The sequence below is a fragment of the Siphateles boraxobius genome, unplaced genomic scaffold, assembly GCF_051911475.1.
Source record: "Siphateles boraxobius isolate OS27281-9 unplaced genomic scaffold, OSU_SipBor_1 6, whole genome shotgun sequence".
NCBI lineage: Eukaryota > Metazoa > Chordata > Actinopteri > Cypriniformes > Leuciscidae > Siphateles > Siphateles boraxobius.
In genome coordinates, this window is record NW_027509186.1 from 21767977 (window position 1) to 21790282 (window position 22306).

General features: G+C 40.3%; 1 protein-coding gene across 1 annotated transcript in view; it reads left to right on the top strand.

Annotated features, from left to right (window-relative positions):
• wscd1a (WSC domain containing 1a) overlaps positions 1-21085 on the top strand; it is a 32735-nt gene extending 11650 nt beyond the window's left edge. Inside the window, exons 2-9 of the mRNA XM_077208165.1 lie at positions 887-1607; positions 1782-1896; positions 4742-4926; positions 15580-15701; positions 16094-16265; positions 16730-16894; positions 17959-18159; positions 18306-21085. Coding sequence (XP_077064280.1) covers positions 1190-1607; positions 1782-1896; positions 4742-4926; positions 15580-15701; positions 16094-16265; positions 16730-16894; positions 17959-18159; positions 18306-18658 — 1731 coding nt within the window. The 5' untranslated portion in view covers positions 887-1189 and the 3' untranslated portion in view covers positions 18659-21085. The remainder of the gene's footprint in view (positions 1-886; positions 1608-1781; positions 1897-4741; positions 4927-15579; positions 15702-16093; positions 16266-16729; positions 16895-17958; positions 18160-18305) is intronic.
• The last annotated feature ends 1221 nt before the right edge of the window (positions 21086-22306 follow it).

Here is a 22306-nt window from a genome sequence, read left to right on the forward strand (position 1 = left end):
ATATACATGTATATATATATATATATATATATACTGTATATATATACTGTATATATATATATATGTGTGTGTGTGTGTATATATGTGTATATATATATATATATATATATATATATATATCATAGTTTTTTTTTTTTAAACCTGGCTGCATTTATTTGATCAAACATACAATAAAAGCATACTGTACAATTTAAAATAACAATTAAAATAACTTCTTTTTTATTTTAAATATATTTCAAAATGTAATTTATTCATTAATGCACAGCCAAATTTTCATCATCATTACTTCAGTTTTCAGAGTCACATGATCCTTATAAATCATATCAAGAAAAAAAATATTTTTGAAAACAGTTGTGCGGCTTAATATTTGAATCAGGATTCTTTGATTATTTGAAAACACAAAAGAACAACATTTATTAGAAATATAAATAACATTATTTGTAACATTATAAATGTCTTTACTGTCAATTTTGATCAATGTATGCATTCTTCTTAGCTGAAAATCACTGTAAAAACGAAATAACATTTCCACGTACTTCACTTTGTTATATACTGTACACACACACAAAACCCAAAACTATTTGCGTATACTGCCTTTGGGTTGTCAGAGCCCAAGCCCCCCATAATAAGTAGGAGACTGTAGTGTACACTCTAACACTCTTCACATTTGTTGTGTACTCATAAAGACAGACAGGAGCACAAAGAGGTAATGCTTCTCCAGCCAGCGAGCCCTTCTCTCTCCTCTTAATGGAGACATACTACCAGAATAACTGCTACATACTCTATATTTCTTTCTTGTCTCTAGCACTCCGGTCTATCTCTGCGAATAAAAAAAGTGAAAGATGTGCTTCAACTTGTGTCTAACTGCTTTCTATTTTCCCACCAGGTTCCCCGAAGTCTTTGAAGCGAAAGAGCTCAGAGTACATTCTGCCACAAGTACTTCTGTCATCAAGGGGATGTAACGCCACACTCAAGTTTTCACTTAATCCTCTCACAGGTAAACGGCGGGACATTTTGCCTGAGGAATTTTGCGCTCAAAGTTTTTAAAAAGAATTTGAATAAGGTATCAGTGGTAGAGCTTTCTAGAGCATGAAGCACCTGGAATAGATCTCTACCTTTTTTGGTTGGAACAATGGCAACATGAAACTGTAGAATAAAATTTTCTTGACTAACTTGGAAGGAGGGCAACATGGCAAAGCCCTTCTACAGGCTTCAGCGCTTTTTACGACGGACTCAGCTACTCTTCTTCTTTCTCGGTGTCGCCTACATTATGGCTGGAAGTGTTCTACTTCTGCAGAGACATGGATTGGTGGTGTCACAGCGTGGGACGGGCAGTTACTTTCCATTACCGTCTTTGCCATCTCCTCCCAGGTCCCTGGAGGCGCCTGCCCTCCGGACAAGTTATGGAATAATGAGTGCACGGCTCAACGGCAAGGGGGTGGGATACCAAAGCGGTTTGTCCGAAGACAATACTGGACCACAATGGCTGACCTCACGAAACCAGGAGATCCGACATCTGAGACGCCGCTGGTTCCACAGCCTCATGTCCGAACAAGAAGCGTCTAGAGTGGAGAAAGTCCTTCCGAAAAGAAAAATCCGACACAAAGGTGAAAGTCTATGCTAAATGAGTGCTTTTCAGGATGACAAATTGGTTGTTTATGATAATTGGATTATTTTCTCAATTATCTCGATTCCAAGCTGTGCTGCAGAATCGTCCCATCTGTTTCCACAGAATAAGGTCACGTTCTGAATTTGTGATGCGATTGTAATTCTTCGCTTAGGCACTTACATCGGCTGCTTTCTGGATGACGCCAAGGACCGGGCACTCAAAGGGATGGTGTTCTATGACTTCCGGAAAATGACCAGCACCTTGTGTCAGGATACCTGCATGGAAAGGTATGTGATTGATACTCAACATAGTTAAATACAGAAAGCTTTTTTGGTAAACATGGAGCCACTGAAAAGCAGATGGACATCTGTTGCCTAGAGTCTCCTTCGTGCTCATCTTAAATCACGAAATAATGAAACAGTGTTTAGGGAAAAGAACATGCAGTGTGAATCCGTGTGCCAGCTGGCGGAGCTCATGCTGGGAATGGGATCAGGCCCAATTAATGGACCGCGACTCTGGACCTGGACTCCGCTAATGCTGGAGGAGAAACAGCTATCTGCCATGATGGAGTATTCACTTTCTCTAGTTCTTAGGCTGGTAGATAATTGACCACCAGAGAACAAGTGTGAGGAAGCCTGACCTCCTGTAATTACCTTCAACGTTTCAGAGCTTATTTACTTACTATTTACTTATTAATTACTTGGGTGACATTTGCAATGTTCAGGGAAAATCCAAATAGTCCATTAGAAAAAATGAAACCTAACATGAGCTAGAGATGATTTTCTTAGTTCACATTGACATAGTGACTTCCCTTGAAGAAGAAATCATAATTAACAGTGTTGACAACTTTAGTGCAAAATTACGTTTTTTGTTTTACCTCAAACATCATGACCTGTGCAATATTATAGTCTTGCATTACAGCTAGATATAATGTTTATGGAATTGTTTTTTTTTCTATTTCTATTTCAACAAATGATTAGTGAAAAGGAGGTACATATCGTCAGCCTCAGAATTAGTATCATATAATATTTAATTTATATTTATAATATTATATTTCTAATATAGAATATTTTTTCTATTAATTTTCTGTGAGATTTTCTATTCTTTATAGTCATGTTACCACAATGTTTAAACTAAATTTGTGATTTATTATAAAATTGATTTATCATAATTTAGTAAAAATGTGTAAAAATTGAAAATGAAAAATAAAGGAAATAAAAGGAAAAATAAAGCCTAAAAAATCTCTCAAAAGTTTTGGGTCAGTATTTTTTCTCTTTTTACTCACCAAGGCTGCATTTATTTGATCAAAAAACAGTTGTATTGTGAAATAATTGTAAACAACTGTTTTCTATTTTATTTATATTTTTAAATGTAATTTATTTATGAATTTTTTGTATTTTACTCCAGTTTTCAGTGTCACATGATCCTTCAGAAATATGCTTCAGATTTTGTGCTAAAGCAACATTATTTTTATTATAAATGTTAAGTTATGCTGCTTAAAGCTAGGGTAGGCAATTTTCGGAGCGGCTAGCAATAGCAAGTTAGCTATGAAAGCATGAGATCCCACCCTCCCTTCAGAGCGTCTCCAAAAGCCAGCACAGTTTGCAAAGCATCACGAGTCGAGAGACGACGTTAAACTCAAAGTAAATTTACAATAAATAGATTACAGTAAATAAACAACATTTTGTAACCTTGCAAGACATCATATTTATGGACCTGCCAAAAGTTACTTATATCTAAGAATACATTCTATGTTTGCACAGATGGAAAAGGATCTGACATCCAACCCCAATATTATCCTCTTGCAGATAGGTGACAGGTGTCTGCAGGTACATGTCTGCTCAGACTGAGCGATTAATTCAGAGCAGATTAACAGTGGGAATGTCCCTGGATAGGTTGCCATGGCAGTGCCAATGCCACGTTTCAAGCAGAGGATCAGGGAAACAATTTGCAGAGGGGCTCAAGCTAATACCTGTTGAGCCCTACACCAACATGCTTGAATGGAATCGTGCTGCGCCTTTTGCAACCTCCAATAAAAAAAATAAAAAAAAGGCAAGTGGGCCAGAGGACAAAAGCTTTGAGATGGAGGATGATATTTGTGGTTAACACAACCATTAGCCCATTTGCTGTCAATGTAATAGAACAAAAATTGTTATGTTCCATCTAAAAGTTGAGATTTATGCAGGAGTGTCCTGGACAAGTTTGTTACTGTGAGAGAGCTGGGCAGGTGGTACGCAATGGCACCCTGAGAAGGGCTGCCGCTACAAAGTGGCTGAGTCTAGCACCACAGGGTAATGGTGAGACAGATGTTTGGCTCAGCAAGCTGGTCAATCACCAGCTGGTAAACTCCTGGGCTCACAGGCAGGGATGGACAGAGAGATGCTGGTGGACTTTAGCAGAATCCCTACTGGGTCCGGGCTGCATTCAAGGGTTTTAGTGTGAGTTACTTGTGTAAGGCTTTTCTGGAAGACTAAAGTGTTTTTGAAAAATAAATCTTTTGTAACATTATAAATGTTTTTACTGTAACTTTTGATCAATTTACTATAATGCATCCTTGGTAAAAAAAAAAAAAAAAAAAAAAAAAAAAAAAAAATTAAATAAGTAAATAAATAAATAACCTTACCTTAAACTTGTCAGTTTCCACAAAAATAAGCTACAAAAATGTTTTCAGCATTGATAATAATGAGAAATGCTTTGTGTGCATGAAATTATCATATCAGAATGACTTCTGACCGATCATGTGACACTAAAGACTGGAGTACGGATGCTGAAAATTCAGCTTTGCATCACATGAATATAAATTACAATTTAAAATAGAAACTAGTTCTTGTAAAATAATTATAATAATATTCCACAATATTACTGTATTTACTGTATTTTTGATCAATTAAATGCAGACATTGGACCATAAGAGATTTCTTTTAGAAACATTATATATATATATATATATATATATATATATATATATATATATATATATATATATATATATATATATATATATATATATATATATATAATGTAATATCGTCTTGTATTAAGAAATGAAAGAGTTTCCGCTGTAAATATTCATGCTATGCAACCAGGGTTTTTGTGAGTATAATTAGATTTTGAATGTTTTGTTTAACACAGCGGATACCAGTTTGCTGGCCTTGAATATGGGACTGAATGTTACTGTGGCAACCGCATCACAAGCGTTCGGATGAAAGAAGAGGATTGTAACTTGGACTGCAAAGGCGAGAAGGGCGCCATCTGTGGAGGTGTGTCCCGTCTGTCCGTTTACAAGGTGGAGGAGGTTCTTCCTGGCCAGCGGAGATGTGAGTGCTTGAAATAAGTTTACTTATTCTCAGGACAGAACTTTCCACTCTGTCATGCATAGCTTTACCAGTGCATTGGGAAGCAGGCAAAATCTCTTAAGTAATATTAAATATTGCTCATACAAACATGCAAAAACGCATAAAAATCGGATATGCTGCTCTCTAGCACTGCAGTTAATGTGCACAAAAATGCAGCTTAACTGGAAGAGCATAGTCTTGACAATGAAGGTCATGGGTTCAATTCATAGGAAACACAAAAGTAAAAAACAAAACAAGTATATAACCTAATTGCTATGGATGAAAGTATCTGCCAAATGAATAAATGTAAATATGAATGCACATATCTGCAGTTCCTACCCAGCGCTGCTTCTGCAGGTAATCCAGTCTGGCAGTAGAGCTTTGATGTGGCCATATGTTTGAAACAGGTTCCTTCATCAGTCTCTTACACACGCTGTTGGACCTCGGAGTCCAGACCCAATGTCCCTCTGCAGTTTCAGGCCAACTGGATTCGGCCCAGCATAGCACTCACAGACACAGCTATTAACCACGGGCAATATGTTTTGTGGCTTAAATTGAAAATACTACCCATTGTACCAGTTAATATCTTGTTAAGAGGGATTTGTGTATTGTTTGGGCTGTTGGTTTTAAGAATGTATGTAACGCAACAGAAATGCCACGAAGATGTCTCTATATGGTTGTTTTAATTGTTATGCTAACTTTGCTAAAACTATAAATGTGAAGGGGACACTGAGCTGGTGTTACACAAAATGTCTTCATTGACATTCCAAATTATAACACAGTAAAGTTCCCTCTATGCCTCATAATTTTACCTTTTTATTCTGCTGCCTTAAGTAGGGTTGTCAAACAGGTATTAATGGTACCAGTCTGTAAAAAAAAAAAAAAAATACAACGAAAGTAGACAAGCCCAGCATTTCTGCAGTACCGAGTGGTAATCGCTGATAGACGCTGATTTCGAACGTTCCCGTTCTTATTAGTTTGAGCACTCTCTGAGTGTCAAAGGATTCTGTTTACAGTGTGTTTTTACAAGTGTTGAACATTGTAACCAATCACAATCATATCTGTTGAGCACAAGGGGCTTTCAGAGATGCTAGTAAGTAAATTAGTCAGAATCCGCTTAACATTGCTGAAAAAACATAAGGTTTTGTTTTGTTCAATGCGAACCACACTCTCACGAATCCTTTCATTGTAACCAATAAAGTGTAAACACTATTTAAATAAGAGATTCATTGTACAGTTAAGACAGCTTTTAAATACAAGTTTAGTTTTTCATGCTGCTAAGAACACTGCAAAGTTTCTGGATTGACAACCGTATTTAAATGCACGATTGAATAGTAATTGCGATGATTGACAGTGATAACCAATGGATGAGACAAAATAAAACAAACATTTTTAAAGTACTTAATTAAAAATGTTTTGCTCTGATACCGAAATTGGTACAGAGAACCGCAAAATGTTACTGGTATTGGTACCGACTACAAAAATTTTGGTACTGTGACAAATAAGTTAAAAATACTATGCTGAATTGAGAAACTTAACCTTAAAAAATGCAGTAAAAACAGTAATAATGTAAAATATTAGAAAAGTTATTTTTTCCACAGTTTAAAAATAACTTTTCTATTTGTATATAATATATAAAAACCTATAAAACCTATACATTTATTTAATTTATTCATTTATTTATTTTTTATTTTTTTGTGATGGAAACGTCTCAGGTTACGTATGTAACCCTGGTTCCCTGATAGGGAACGAGACGCTGCGTTTGAGACGCGGGGGGAACGCTCTGCGTGATTACGTCGTGAAGCACGTGTAAAATCAGTCCAATGGAAGCCCGCTACGACATAGGTGACGTCATAGACCAGGAAACTATAAAGCAACCCTGAAATCAGACCGCGAGAGCTTCTGAAAAACCTGAAGCAAGTCGATCAGGGCATGCAGGAAGTATGGCAGGCCAACGCAGCGTCTCGTTCCCTATCAGGGAACCAGGGTTACATACGTAACCTGAGACGTTCCCTTTCAAGGGAACTCGAGCTGCGTTTGAGACGCGGTGGGAACCCTATACCCACTACACCATAATGACAAATGCCCGTTCTGTGTGAGGTCCTGCGCACACTAAGAAGCAAGCAACCTCGCCCCAGGAGTGGAGAGGTCAAGGTCATAAAACCTGACAAATGTATGCGGAGAGGACCATCCTTCCGCATTACATACGTCAAGAAGGGAAACTCCCGAAATTAAGGCCATAGAGGCCGCCATACTCCGAGTAGAATGGGCCCGCACAGCCATAGGTGAAGGCTGTCCGGCCGCTTCATAAGCCAATGAAATAGCCTCGACTATCCATTTACTCATAACCTGCTTAGATGCAGGGCATCCTCTCTTGAGTGACCCAAAACAAACAAATAGTTGCTCAGATTTACGCCACAGGGCAGCTCTGTGAACGTAGGCATCTAAAGCCCGGACTGGACATAACAGGTTAAGCTGTTCCTGGTCAGGGGTATTAAAGGGTGGAGGATAAAAGGCCTGCAGCACTATTGGGCCCCCAACATTCAGTGGGACCTTAGGAATATAACCCGGCCTGGGGTAGAGAAATGCCTTCACCATACCAGGTGCAAATTCCAGACATGAAGGAGCAACCGACAAAGCATGTAAATCACCAATTCTCTTGATAGATGAGATAGCAAGGAGAAATAAAGTCTTTAGAGTGAGGAACTTTTCAGAAACCTCCTCGATGGGCTCAAAGGGAGCTAAAGCCAGACCCTCGAGTACAATGGCCAAGTCCCAAGCCAGTGCTCTAGAGTGCAGTGCAGGTCTCAACCTCAATGTACCACGGAGAAAGCGAGTAATTAGAGGGTTTCTCCCAATAGAAGTACCCCCCAGAGGGGTGTGGTAGGCAGATATAGCCGCCACGTAAACCTTTAGGGTGGAAGGAGATAACCTGGCCGAGAAACGGTCTTGCAGAAAATCAAGAACTGAACCAACAGGGCAGTTAACAGGATCTAACTGACGTTCAACACACCACGTGGTGAAAAGTTTCCATTTTAGCGCATACAGCCTTCTCGTGGAAGGAGCTCTGGATTGAAGAATGGTTTCTACAACATCGGTCGAAAGACCGGTCTCCCTGAGCCTGGCCCCCTCAGAGGCCAGGCCCACAGTTTCCACAACTCCGGCCGAGGGTGAAATATCGTGCCCCCGGCCTGAGACAGGAGGTCCACCCTGATTGGGATCTCCAAGGGGGAGCCGTCCAGAAGAGACACCAAGTCCGAGAACCAAACTCGGGTCGGCCAATAAGGGGCTACTAGTAGCAGACGAGCCCCTTCTCGGCGAACCCTCTCCAGAACCCCCGGAAGAAAAGATATCGGGGGAAAGGCGTACAGGTGCAGCCTCGGCCACACCTGCACCATAGCATCCAGACCGAGAGGAGCTGGGTGCGTTAGAGAGAACCACATGGGACAATGGGTTGAATCTGATGATGCGAAAAGGTCTACCTGAGCACGACCGAACTTTTCCCACAGGAACTCCACCACTTCTGGGTGAAGTCTCCACTCCCCGGGCCTCAGCCCCTGTCTCGACAGAATATCTGCTCCCACATTCTGACGCCCCGGAATATATACCGCCTTGAGCGACAGTAACTTCCCCTGGGCCCATAGGAGGATCTGATGGGCCAATTTGCAAAGGTGACGTGACCTCAGACCCCCCTGATGGTTGACATAGGAGACCACCGAAGTGTTGTCTGTGCGGACCAACACGTGATGGCCTCTCAGGTCTGGCAGGAAATATTTGAGTGCTCGAAATACCGCCATCAACGCTAAACTATTTATGTGCCAGGAACATTGATGGTCCTGCCACAGACCTTGCGCCGAGCGGCCACTCATGACCGCCCCCCCATCCCGTGAGGGAAGCATCCGTCGAAAGCGTGACGCATCGACAAGGAGCCCCCAACACTGGGCCCTGGGCGAGGAACCAAGGTTTCTTCCACAAGGCCAAGGCACGAAGGCATAGCCGCGTGACCTTGATCTTGCGGAACGGATTTCCCCTGGGAGAAAACCCCTTGGTCCTGAGCCACCACTGCAGGGGTCTCATGTACAGAAGGCCAAAAGTAATAACGTTGGACGCAGCTGCCATGAGACCCAACAGTCTCTGAAACTGTTTCACAGTGAGTGACTGGCCTAGTTTCACATTCTTTGCGGCTGTGAGAATCGCAGAAATACGAGCAGGAGACAGGCGTGCCTGCATTGTGGTCGAATCCCAAATTACACCTAGAAAAGTGTTCCTCTGAGCAGGGAGGAGCACACTCTTTTTGGTGTTTAGCCGCAACCCCAAACTCTTTATGTGGGACAGAACAGCATCTCGATGCTGAACTGCCACCTGCTCTGACTGAGCTAAAATCAACCAATCGTCGATGTAATTTAATACGCGGATGCCCTGGAGTCTCAACGGAGCCAGAGCTGCATCCACGCATTTTGTAAAAGTGCGGGGAGATAAACCTAGGCCAAATGGAAGAACCCGATATTGGTATGCTTCGCCCCCGAAAGCGAACCTCAGGAACCTCCTGTGATGAGGATGGATAGATACATGGAAGTACGCGTCCTTCAAGTCTATTGTGACAAACCAGTCCTCGGACTGAACCTGTGATACAATCTGTTTGAGTGTAAGCATTCTGAACTTGAGTTTCTGAACCCTGCTGTTTAACTGCCGCAGGTCTAGAATAGGACGCAGCCCTCCATCCTTCTTTGGAACAATGAAGTAACGGCTGTAAAACCCTGACTCTCTGCTGGGAGGAGAAACCCTTTCTATAGCTCCCTTTCGAAGAAGTGTCAGTACTTCTTGCTCTATTACCAGAGCCTGCTGTGAGTCCACCACCGTGGGGAGGACTCCTTGAAATCTGGGCGGACGAGAACCGAACTGAATTCTGTAACCCTTTTCTATTATGTGCAGGACCCATAGAGAAATATTTGGCAGAAGTTTCCACGCTGCCAGAAATTCCGAAAAGGGAACCAGTCTCTCGAGACTGGCCTCTGGATTTGATTGAACAATCATTTCGGCGCCCTGAAGCGGCGAACCGGCAGGGAACAACCGAACTGACCGTTCTACAACCCTCCTAAGAGGATTGCATGGGGACGCTGACACCTCGGTGCCCTGAAGCGGCGAACCGGCAGGGAACAACCGAAGTGGCAGCGCTGCGGCTCTCCTCGGAGAGTCGCCCCCCGGAGGGTGCCAAGGAGGGACGGTTCCTCGGAACCGTTCCTCCCTGGAGGGGACCACCCTCAGAAGCCTGATAGCCTTGGCGTCAGGACTTCTTCTTAGCCCAAGCTCTCCTAGAGATAACAGTCCTCAGATCTTGTCTACCGCTAACAGGTCTGGGCTGCGAGCGCCACTCAGGAACCGTAGATTGAGGAGGTGCCCGAGCGGCGACGCTCTGTTTTTGTTGAACTCTGTGAGCGGAGCTCGTAGACGGATGAGGCTGCTCAGACTTTATACTACGAGCAGCCTCGGGGACAATAGACCGGCGAGGAAGAAACCTCTGAAACGCAGCCGCTTGTTTCTTATTTTCTTGAAACCTATCGACGACACAATTTATAGCGTCGCCGAACAGACTTGTAGGTGACAGCGGTGCGTCCAGAAGAACAGATCTATCTTTATCTTTTATTTCTGATAAATTTAACCATAAATGGCGTTCCGTGGCCACCAAGGCTGCCATAGAGCGGCTCACAGACTTGGCCGTCTCCTTGGTGGCTCGGAGAGATAAATCTGTCGTGCGACGCAATTCTCGAATTGCGTCAGCACTAACTTCCTCACTATCGTCTATGTCCTTCAGCAGGTCAGCTTGGTACGCTTGGAGAATCGACATAGTTTGCAAACATGCTGCAGCCTGACCTGCTGCCGAATACGCTTTACCCACCAACAAAGATGTATTTTTTAATGGTTTGGTGGGTAAGGTCGGGGCTTTCAGAGAAGAAGAAGACTCAGGGGAGAGATAGCTCGCTAGTGTGTCTTCAGCACGAGGCATAGTCAAATAACCATAATGATCAATCCCTTGAACTTTACTATAATTCTTAGTTTGTGGGTTATGCACTCTGAAAGACGGCGGTTTAATCCACGATCTCGAAACCTCGGCGTGGAGATCGGGAAAAAACGGGAGTTCCTGACGAGGAGGTCGTGATCTAGATGGTAAATAACGTTCATCTAAAAGACTCTTTCTAGATTCAACATCGAAATCATCGGCTGGCCACTCAATATTTAATTTAGTAACAGCACGAGATAAAACCTCCATAAGCTCCTCATCAGCAGGGGTATGAGCTGGCGAACACTCAATATCCCCCATACTACCGACATCCAGATCCTCAGAACTGGATAGCCGTAATATTGGTGCCTCAGCCTGGGAAGGAGAAGCCGCAGAGCGGGCTCCTTCCTGGGCAAAGACACCGAATCCAGTAGGTAAGGGCTGAGAAAGGGTGGGGCCCGTCTCAAACCCCCCTACTAGATCCATCTGCGAACCCCAAGATGAAATTCGACGCTGTGCCTCGGCAGCAGCGGGACCCGCACCTCGGTGAGCGCGAACCGAACCGTCCTCCTCAAAGAACGCCCGGCGAGAGCGGAGAGTTTTCATAGACAAACTCAAGCAATGCTTACAGTCAGCCCCCTCGAGAACTGACTGGGTATGCTCCACTCCCAAACAAGCAATACACATAGGATGTGTGTCCCCACCCGTGATATAACGAGGGCAGGGCACAACACAAGGTTTATAACTTTGCTTGCTCGCCAAAGTGATATATATATATATATATATATATATATAAGGGGCTTGACAGACAACAATAAATAGACAAGGACAGATATACAGAGAGCGCTTGCTGAAGGTGCAGAAGCTATCCGGTCTAATTTCAGGGTTGCTTTATAGTTTCCTGGTCTATGACGTCACCTATGTCGTAGCGGGCTTCCATTGGACTGATTTTACACGTGCTTCACGACGTAATCACGCAGAGCGTTCCCACCGCGTCTCAAACGCAGCTCGAGTTCCCTTGAAAGGGAACCTCAATTTTTAGCATCATTGCTAAAAATGTCCTAAGTGTCACAGGATCCTTCAGAAATCATTCTATTTGCCTGTTTTGCGCTCAAGCAATTTGAAATCTAAATTTTGCAATTTATTTGAAATATAATTATTTTATAACGTTATAAATGTCTTTACTGTCACGTTCGATCAAATTAATGCACCCTACAACTATGTATAATTTCTTTAATAAGTATGTATGGTCAGGGACGTGCACAGGAATTATGAGGGGCAGTTGCTCTGACCTGAAAAAAGGGCTTCCCCTACATTCAGTTGTGCTTCTTGCTCGTATTCAGTTCTGATGGTAGGCTACGGGCAACTACGCATGATTTGAGGTATGATTGCGTAAAGGGAACAGGAATTCCGGTAGGCAACAGAATCGACTGCTAAACCCAGGGCCGATCCTGAACTCCCCCTGGGGCCCTAAGCAAAAGGGGCCCTCTACCTGACCTGTGAGGCCGTGAGCTATGTAAACCATTTGCCATTGCCACACAATCACACCTGACACTTCAGTGCTCCCAATACAATCCTCCCTCCTTGAAACAAAACAGTCAAAGAATAAGTACAACAATATAGAACAGAATGAGGTTCAAACAAACAATATTTATTGAATAGAGTATTTTCTATAGAATGTTAACATAACAAGTGAATATTAACGTAAAAATAAATAAGAAGAAAATAATAAATTATAACCCTGAGCTTTGGCTTTTGGGATTAACTTTGGTTCTCTCTACAGCCTGGGTATTTTCACCATCAGTATGATTTGTTTTATTTATTATTATGCATGTTGAAGCAATTCTTGATTTATGGTTATTATTTACCGAGGGATGTGCATCCATATTGACCAGTATGTCCAGCTAATCAACATTTTAAATTCAATATAGCCTATAAATCAATAGTCAATCAATGTCAAATTGTCAATACATTGCTTTCTATCTTGCATAATTAGTGCAGTTGTTTAGAGTTTTTAACTACACTGAGACTAGATAATCAGTTTCTTGTTTTATAAATGTGACTTTGATTGGGAGTGCCATCATTCACGTGCATGTATTGTACAGTATGTCTGGTCTCCACATATTTCTGCTTGAAAAATGCGAGTTTCATTTCGTGCACGCGCATATGAACGCACGATAACACACGCGACGCGGTTATGTTTTCCGAGCTGCAGTAAACAAACACCGTTGCACTTTGTCGTTTATCAAAAACAAACGTAATAATTTTTTTTATTTTACTCTCACTTTTGTCAGGCACAAAGTGATGCAAGAGATGCACTGCCTGCCCAGCTAGGTTAGCAAGACCGAAAAACATCAAACTTTGCTGACATCAAACTTAGAGAGGAGAGAACACAAGTTTACCTGATTGTTGTTCCCGCAATTCACTCTCATGGGTTTTTTCTTCTTCCTCTTTTCGTGACCAGAAGGATAGTTTCGCTTCATTTTGTCATGGATGTTTTACACATTAATTGACACGCTATGACACGAGATGGAGGCGGGGCCTTAAGTAATTTGTGGCGTCTTACGCACCGGTCGCGTGCAGCGCTGCAGCCACGTAAACAGTTTGCCCTTCCCTTACTGACTTTCACTTTCGGTGCACGAATGGAAGTGAATGAGGCTTTGCGATTTAAAAATAAATAAATAAAAAATGTATCTAGGCCTATGTGAAATTCTGCAGCCATTGTACGATTTTTTTTTTTTTTTTCTCGGAAGGGCAACTTGAGTCGAGAAGGGCATGGGCAGTTGCCCGGGCAACCTGAGCAACCCCCCTGTGCACGTCCCTGTGTATGGTAGTGTATTTCAAATAATTATACTGTTGGTCCCTCAAGTTAAAATAAAACTAAAATTGCAGTCCCCCATTTTAAAGGCCATTTTATTTTTTCTATTTTTATATATTCATAAAATATAATTTTGAAGCATACTCCCAAATTATGAAAGAATTTTATCATCTCTTTTTTTAATTATTGTTGAATATGATTCTAAACGAGCAGTATAGCCAGTACATAGCATATTTTTGTGAAGAATATTCTACGCATAATATTCTGCAAAATCAGAATCACTTTTCCACACCTGTATCAGTGGCTAGGGTCTGCCTTGTTTTTGGTAAAGTTGAACACTCTACCTGTTGTCTTAGTAAGCAATTCAGAGACTCACCCGAGAGCTGCAGTTCTCCACTGTGCTAAAGTCTGCTTTAACAGTGCTTTGTTTGATGTTTTCAAGCAGCTGTGTCTCATTTACGGCCCAAACAAAGAAACATGTGATCCCTCAAACGCAAACTGCGGTCTGTTGGGCCTCTTCATTTATTTGGAGAGGCAAACAAAAGCCGTGGGGTTTCGTATACAGAGCGCTTGTTTACTCTGCAAAGGTGACAAAGTGTCATGAAGGCCTTAAATCAAAGTATCCACTCACATTCTGTGTTTGTCCATGTTTTTAATCAGTTTCTCGTTTCACTGTCAACGCTGGCTGGAAATTAGCTGGTGGGACATTTATACAGAAAACACATTTATTATGATTATGTACTCTATTTATGCAGACATGTGTTGTGTTTGTTTTAAGCCAATAAAATATGTAAATTAAGTGACTATGAACTTCTGAAAAGATGCTATATAAATGATAAAAAAATATACACTACACTACATAAAGAAATTAATTCATTTTTTTTCCACAAGGATGCATTAATCAAAAGTGACAATAAAGACATTTATATTTCAAATAAATTGTGTTCTTTTGAACATTCTATTCATCAATGAATCTTAAAAATAACCTATTATTATACATCAAAATTTTTCAACATTGATAATAATAAGAAATGTTTCTTGAGCTCCAAATCACCATATTAGAATAATTTCTGAAGGATCACGTGACACTGAAGACTGGAGTAATAATGCTGAAAATCCAGCTTTACCATCACAGGAATTAAGGACATCTTTTTATTCAAACAGAAAAGTTATTTTAAATTGTTATAGTATTTCACAATATTACAGTTTTTACTGTATTTAATCAAACAAATCCAGCCTGGGTGAGCATAAATTGCTTATATCAAAAACAAACAGAAATCTTAAGGACACAAAACTTTGGAATGGTATTATATCAATTAAACATATTATCATTCATATTTATGTAGTGTACATCTGCTATCATTAGAAGTGAATTCAAAATAAAATGTCAATATCGTTTTAAAGCATAGTGAGTTTTATAAAATTCATTCATCTCCTTAGATTCAAAAGGACCTGCTAAAAGAAACATGCAGCTGTGCCTGAAAAGGGTTCGGAAAATGCTGAAGGAACTTAGAAAAAAATTAATTTATTTATATTAGATGGCGTAGTTTCCTTTTTTTGTGAAATGTGGCTTCTTTGCTGTTCACTCCTTACCCATAGAGCCTCATTCCTTGAACTATTTGAGATTTCTTTGAAGGTCTAAAAGGGTTTTTTTCCTCTTTTTTTTATTTTTATTTTTTTTACATCTTATACCTAATTACACATTCACTGCAGCATTCCAGACCTTAGAGCAATGAATTGAGTGTTGGCACAAAGTCTTGTTCCTACACTATTTTTCTCCTGTCAATCAGCAATGTTCTCCATTCTTCTCTGCCTTTAGACAGGAACGTGCGCTACCGGGGATGCTTCAAAAATCCTGACGAGACGACAGCAGCATCCCTGACCCATGCCGTCCAGCCCAACCTCACCTCCCAATGGTGCATCGAGACCTGCATGGATCAGGTCTGACTTAAAATAGATTAATTCAGATTGGATATGGTCCGCTTCAGTGGTTGTTCTTCTAGGTGTACAGATTTTTTCCCCACAGTCTTCTAAACACAATCTGCTTGTTTAACCTTTAATGTGTCCCTAAAGAACACAAATTCACTCTGTAATCAATCCTCTACGCCACTCTATATCACCTTGATTCTGGTATAATTTGGCCCTCTCGATCAGATGGTCATGCTTTGTTCCACTCCAGCAACATGGTAAATTGATTTATCTTTTTCTTTAGCTGAGAAGCTAATTGCAGTGCTTGAGAACGTTTTCAGATAAATTCTGATTTGAAGTATGGATGGAGAGACATAGAGGTCGGCTCTTGGTGAGATTCATACACATATTTACTCTCTTATCAGGAGTTTCCTCTGGCCCTGGTCAGGAAGCCCGACTGTTTCTGTGGCTATGCCACCCCTCGCTTCACTCTTCACGAGCCAGTGAAGGAGGAGCTGTGTGCTGTGGAAAACAGCAGTCTGCCTAACCAGAGTTCCCATCATCTCTTCCTCCAGGTCTATCAGACACCTGTTCAAGGTAAGACTGATACTATCTCATTGGTCTTAATAATTATCTTTATAATTGAAGTTAAAAAAAAAATCTCACTGAGCCCAAACTTTTGAACTGTAGTATACTATCATTTACCAAATGTCTCCTCTTTCTAATACCACCTGCCACCAACTAGCAATAGCAAGAGATAATAGCAACTTGTTTTTTTCGGGCTGTCCTTCCACAGCTTCCTGTTGCAATAGAAAATATGTCAAGACAAGAAAGAAAATCGTAAACAGTTGCTGTTAAAAATAAACTTTAGTCATTCTTACCTACAGTAGCATCCGGATCCTTCCGAAGGGCTATGCAGAGCTGTAGGAGAAAAAAACTGAAAAAAAGCACAGCATAATGTTAAAAATTACACTTATAGTCCTTTAACTCATTTAAGTCTGGCTGAAAATAACCGGGTTTTGTCTATTATTACCTTCTGTAAGTGCCAGTTTTTGGTCCAGATTCCAGATGCACAGAGAAGAAGTTTCTACCTGAGAAATCAAGTTCACTGGTGGCTTTATCCAGTTTTCCTGGTGCTGGGAACACTTGGGTGAGGCATCTGATCGAGCTTGCCACAGGCTACTACACAGGCAGTTACTACTTTGATGGCACCCTCTACAATAGAGGTAACACTATCACTGCTATATCAGGGATAATATATATTACCATTTTAAAAGACTGCATGCATCATTGCTGGAGGCAATCTTTCCCACATATTGAGCCACTCTGAAAAATATTATTGCTCAGACATTGGATGAGATATATTTATCATAATAGCATCATATCTTTTTCTCTCATGCACATCAAATCAAAAACATTGATGTCTCTAATAAAAATTGGACATTTTAATCTGCCACCACAACATCATGGCATAACTGCATTACTAAGCACAACTGCCAGTGTCATTAGGAATGGGTATCAATATGTATTTCCTGATTCAATTCAGAATTACAAGTTCTTAAATCAGTAATTTTCCATTCCATTCAAACTATATTCCACAATTTAATTCATTTGGGAATATTTCCAGTTGTAATGTGTATAACTACTGCAACTGATTCAGTAAGTTAATTCAGTCTGATTCAAACAGTAACTCCAGGATTTGTGAGTTTTTGGAATTATAAGGACTGGCTCTTAAGAGTAATTTCAATGTGAATCTAACTACATGCAAGTTATGTAGTGCGGCTCGCAAGAATAAACCAGCATAAAGATGTCTATTCTTGCCATTATTTTGTGGTACACAGCCTTTTTATCTTATCACGTTCAATTTGGACTGCAAATTCAGGTAAAATATGTCTTTTTTTAACATGACTCTTTTAGAGAGTTTATGTGAAGTTTCTTGACATTTTTCATTTTATCAAATCCATAAACATACGTTATTTATTTGAATTTGCTTGATATTGTGCGTTTGGGCACAGCTGACTTTCTGTTCTCTTTCAAATGCCAAACTTTATTGAGCATATTTTTGTTCTATTATTAAAGAACTTGACCTGCCTTGAAAGTCGCAGTGCCTTTTCAAATCCATCACAGAACCTGACACATTTGCTTGAGGGGGGCCGTGTTGCTCATGCCTGGACTAACACCATTTTTGGATGCAGTTTTTGGAATGTATATGTCTGGATTCAGAGCCCTGAGTGATCGCCACATGCAGTTGGCTGTATATTCTAATCCTCTTCTCCTCCCAACTGTGCAGGCTTCAAGGGTGAGAAAGATTACTGGAAGAGTGGACGAACCATCTGCGTTAAGACACATGAGAGCAGCCAGCGGGATATAGAGATGTATGACTCAGCAATACTGTTGATAAGAAACCCCTACCGCTCTCTCATGGCTGAGTTCAACCGCAAGTGCGCCGGGCACCTTGGTTACGCTTCTGATCTGCATTGGAAGAGCAAAGGTATTATGAACACATTATAAGTGGTCCATGACTCGGACACACAAAAATGGGAAACATACTTTACTGTATTCTCATAATACGTAAACTCAAGATTTAGTGCAAATCATTTATGTAATTCTTATCATCCTACTTTCTCCTCTTTCCAGAGTGGCCCGAATTTGTGGGTAGTTATGCCTCCTGGTGGGCTTCTCACGTATTAGACTGGCTGCGTTATGGAAAGACACTTCTGGTGGTGCATTATGAGGAGTTGCAGGAGGCATTGGTGCCCACATTACGATCCATCACTTCCTTCCTCAATACCAGTGTCAGTGAAGAGAGTCTTCTCTGTGCTGAGTGCAACAAGGATGGCCATTTCAAGCGCTCAGGTGCGCGACATCCCACCTTTGATCCCTTCACCCCAGATATGAAACGGCTGATTGATGGTTACATCAGTACTGTGGACCAGGCACTCAGAGCCAGAAACCATTCTGGCTTGCCACAGGAGTATCTTCCAAGATGATACGCCTAGAACTAGAGCGCAGGAGTAGTCACCTTGCTCAAGTTTCAACGCTACCACCATGTCCAGGAGATATTTTGATAAGTTTATTTCCTCACATATTGAGATCGAAATTATGCCATATGATGCTGTTCTTCACTGGTGCGCTTTGAGATCGTCATGTTTTAACGGCGATCTGTAAAGGAGAACAAAGGTCAACACTGTTGACAACATGGTGAATAATTATAAAGATTACGTTTGACAACCGTAGATTTAAAACTCAAAATATCTATAGTCGGAAGCTAAATAAGTTCTCCTTCCTCCTTTGGGAGGACACTTGAGTGCTTAATTACATACTTCAACTACAAGTCAACAAGAGGCCTAATAAACAACAGATGTAATTGCTTATGAACTAATCTGACATGTACTGCAGATGATAATGGCATGTCTACCACAATAACAACATAATCATTTTATTACTATACAGTGACATTTTTGGTAGGGACCATTTAGACCGTTCACAGAGCTGATATCAATGTATGTAATCTATTAGCATAACAGATGACATTGATTTAAACACATATTGAAGATAAGGGTGGATCGAATGTTATCAATTGTAACGAATCAAGTCATTGGTTGACTAAATCTGAATTGAGTGCAACGTGTCTATGGTGGTTATGGCCCTGATAGATGAGAAACGTAATACGCTGTCATGAAGAAGCAGAATAACAAACATGTTTTTCTTCCAAAGCTTCAAGATCAAGAAAATATGACATGGCAAACAGACTTAGCATACATCAAAGTCAAACGAACAGTGACTGTCCCCATCCCGTTAGATTTGTTCAGAATGGAAAGGAAGCTTTCAGCTGGACTAGACAAGACTTGCCTTGCGGAATGATGCTAGCCTGATGCTAATCCTCCCAGAGCTGATTAGCACGCCGCCAGCATGCTCCAGATGTGTCTGGATTAAGCGCTGGTGTAATACTCTTTTGCACATTGCCAAACTGGGATCAGCTGCATATTCAGACAATGTCACTGTAGTGCTAGTGGCAGGAATCCCACCGGGGGTCTGTTTCTGCAGAGTTATTCAATGAGATACAAAAGATCAATCGGTTAGCGTCGTTCAGTGTAGGCTAAATAAAAATTCCTCACTGTTGGAGTTTGATCCATAATTTAATACCAGTGATTAGTGTTACATAAAGCGGGAGTGTGTAACTTCAAACAAACTCTCCCCTCATCTGTCATTGGTCTGGAAAACCGACAGTAACACCCCCAAACTCATGCCATTGGTTGAGTCTGTGTTGCTAAGCTGTAGTGGTTGGGATGTTCAAACAAAAAGAGCAGTTTAATAGTCCCACAGCCATACTGTTTACACTTTTGGGGCGAATCAACTAAGCTTGGATGAAAATTCTCTCATTTATTCTCCCTCATGTTTATCCCAAACCAATGTTATTTTAGTATTATTTATGTACTATTCTAGTATTTATTAATATTTTGAAATTGCTTTTAATTTTATTTTTTTATTTTAGCAGTTTCAGTACTTCAACTTATTTCAGGTGGTTGCCAATGCAACATTTCTAATTTTAGTTTGTTTTTAATCTAATATTTAAATTTTATTTCATTTAAGCTTTTATTTCAATCAATGAAAACCCTTTTAGAAAGATTGGAATGACATGAGGGTGGATAAATGATTTTACATTTCCGGGTGAACTATCCCTTTAAGCCTTTATTAACTATAAGTAACATTATTTTGGCCCCAAAGGATTCTTACAAAGAGATATACATCAGTAAGCTTAACACAAGTATAATTAATGAGACATATATGAGGTTTAATGAAATATATCAGATTTTGCTTTAGGTTTGTTCTATAAGCCTCTGCCGTGGAAAATAAAATGCTGTGCGCCTGATATGAATTATAAATGAATTCCATTGCGCCCCCACTGTGATTTCCTGCAGGCTTGATGCTGAGGTCATTGTGTCTTGCCTGGAGAACTGTGACAGATTAACGTCTGAATGAAACTGAATTTTATTTCCATGCACATCGCTGCAGTATATGGTGCACATATGAGCTACATTGAAACGTGTACAGTAGTATGCGACTGCCTACGTCTTTTGTGTGCGTGCGTGTGTGTGTGTGTGTGTGTGTGCACACAATGTTGTTCATGTTCTGGTGCCTCATTCCATGGACAAAAAAAAAAGAATTCCAATTCCATTATGAATTGATTATGTTCATTGAACTTTCCACAGAAGCAAATAGCTTCTATTTCTGCCATCCTAGAGGAACAAGAGGCATAATGAGCTCAAGCCTTTTTTTTTTTTACTTTCATAAACTCTCTTAACATCGGTCAGACTCTGTGACTGCTATTCACTTGAGTAGATGCTATTGAGAGGGGCCGGCCCCCAAGGTTTGACTGCTGTTGTGAAAACACAATGAATAAAATTCATAATGCATTCTGGTGTCTTTTTTCATCTTCTCAGAAGTGGTGACAAAAGATTGTTTGAGAATATAAAGAGAATATAAACTTGCTCTTAAGATATTCAGAGGAAAACAAATCCATCACATGCCTTTGAGAGTAAAACAGCCTGAATTATTTGTTCAACGTTTACAAAGCAATGTGAGGCGGCATTCATTGCTTTACTGAATCTACCAGTAACCAAACCTCAGATTAATGTGGCAAAAACGGTTCTTTAAAAGCTTTCTTCCCTACATTGTATCACCTTTTTTATAGAAGACAGGGTGCCTGCATCTGTCTTGCATCACTCTTTAATCATATTTTGTTCCCTCTGCTTGATCATTGCTTTGAGCCCCCTTGGAGCGCAGCAAACAGTAAAAGGCCTTGCTGTTCATTCCCTTGTGTCATTTGAAGCTGCAGGCAATCTGTCTTTTAAATATGGCTACGTGCCTCTCTCATGGTAGTTCAGCGCAGCTGACTCTTGCCCTAACACATTTTGTATTTACAGTTCAAAGTTGTCTAAGATGAGAAGAACTGTGGCAGGGTGTACCTACCAAAGCATGAAAATACATATTCTGTATAGTGACAGAGACTGGTAGAGGTACAACATGTATTTTAAACCATAACATGTATTTGTGGTGAATCCAATCATCATTTTACAAACATAAAGCAAATTTCCAAAATTCCAGTGGTCACAATTTAAACAACGCAACACAATGTACAGTTTTTATGAGTCATCAGACATACGTCACAGGGCTGTGCAGTATGAATCCCAAAAAATTAGATGCATGATGCAGAATAAACATTATAGCGACTTTAAATAAACACCAAGAGCAATAATTGCTACAAACATTAAACAACTCAGGTCTACATTAATCCGGATACATTTGAAAATGGCATTTTTGTTTAAAAATGCTCTCCTCCCACTCCAGCGTTTTCAGGCATTTCCCGACATTTCATAACCTCATATTACCTGAAATCAGGGATGTTCAATCAGGGAAATCAGATATTGGTAGCATATCGATAATAGGCTTTTATTTTATCATTTTGCATCATTTGACATTGGATATGTACTGATCAATATTAATTATTTATTACCATAATATAACATGAATTTTTAAAAACAATAATAATTCAAATACACTGTTATATATCTTAGAATGTTAGAATGTTAGAAAGGAGGCTATAGATGGTAATTTAAAATAAAAGAGGCAGAATG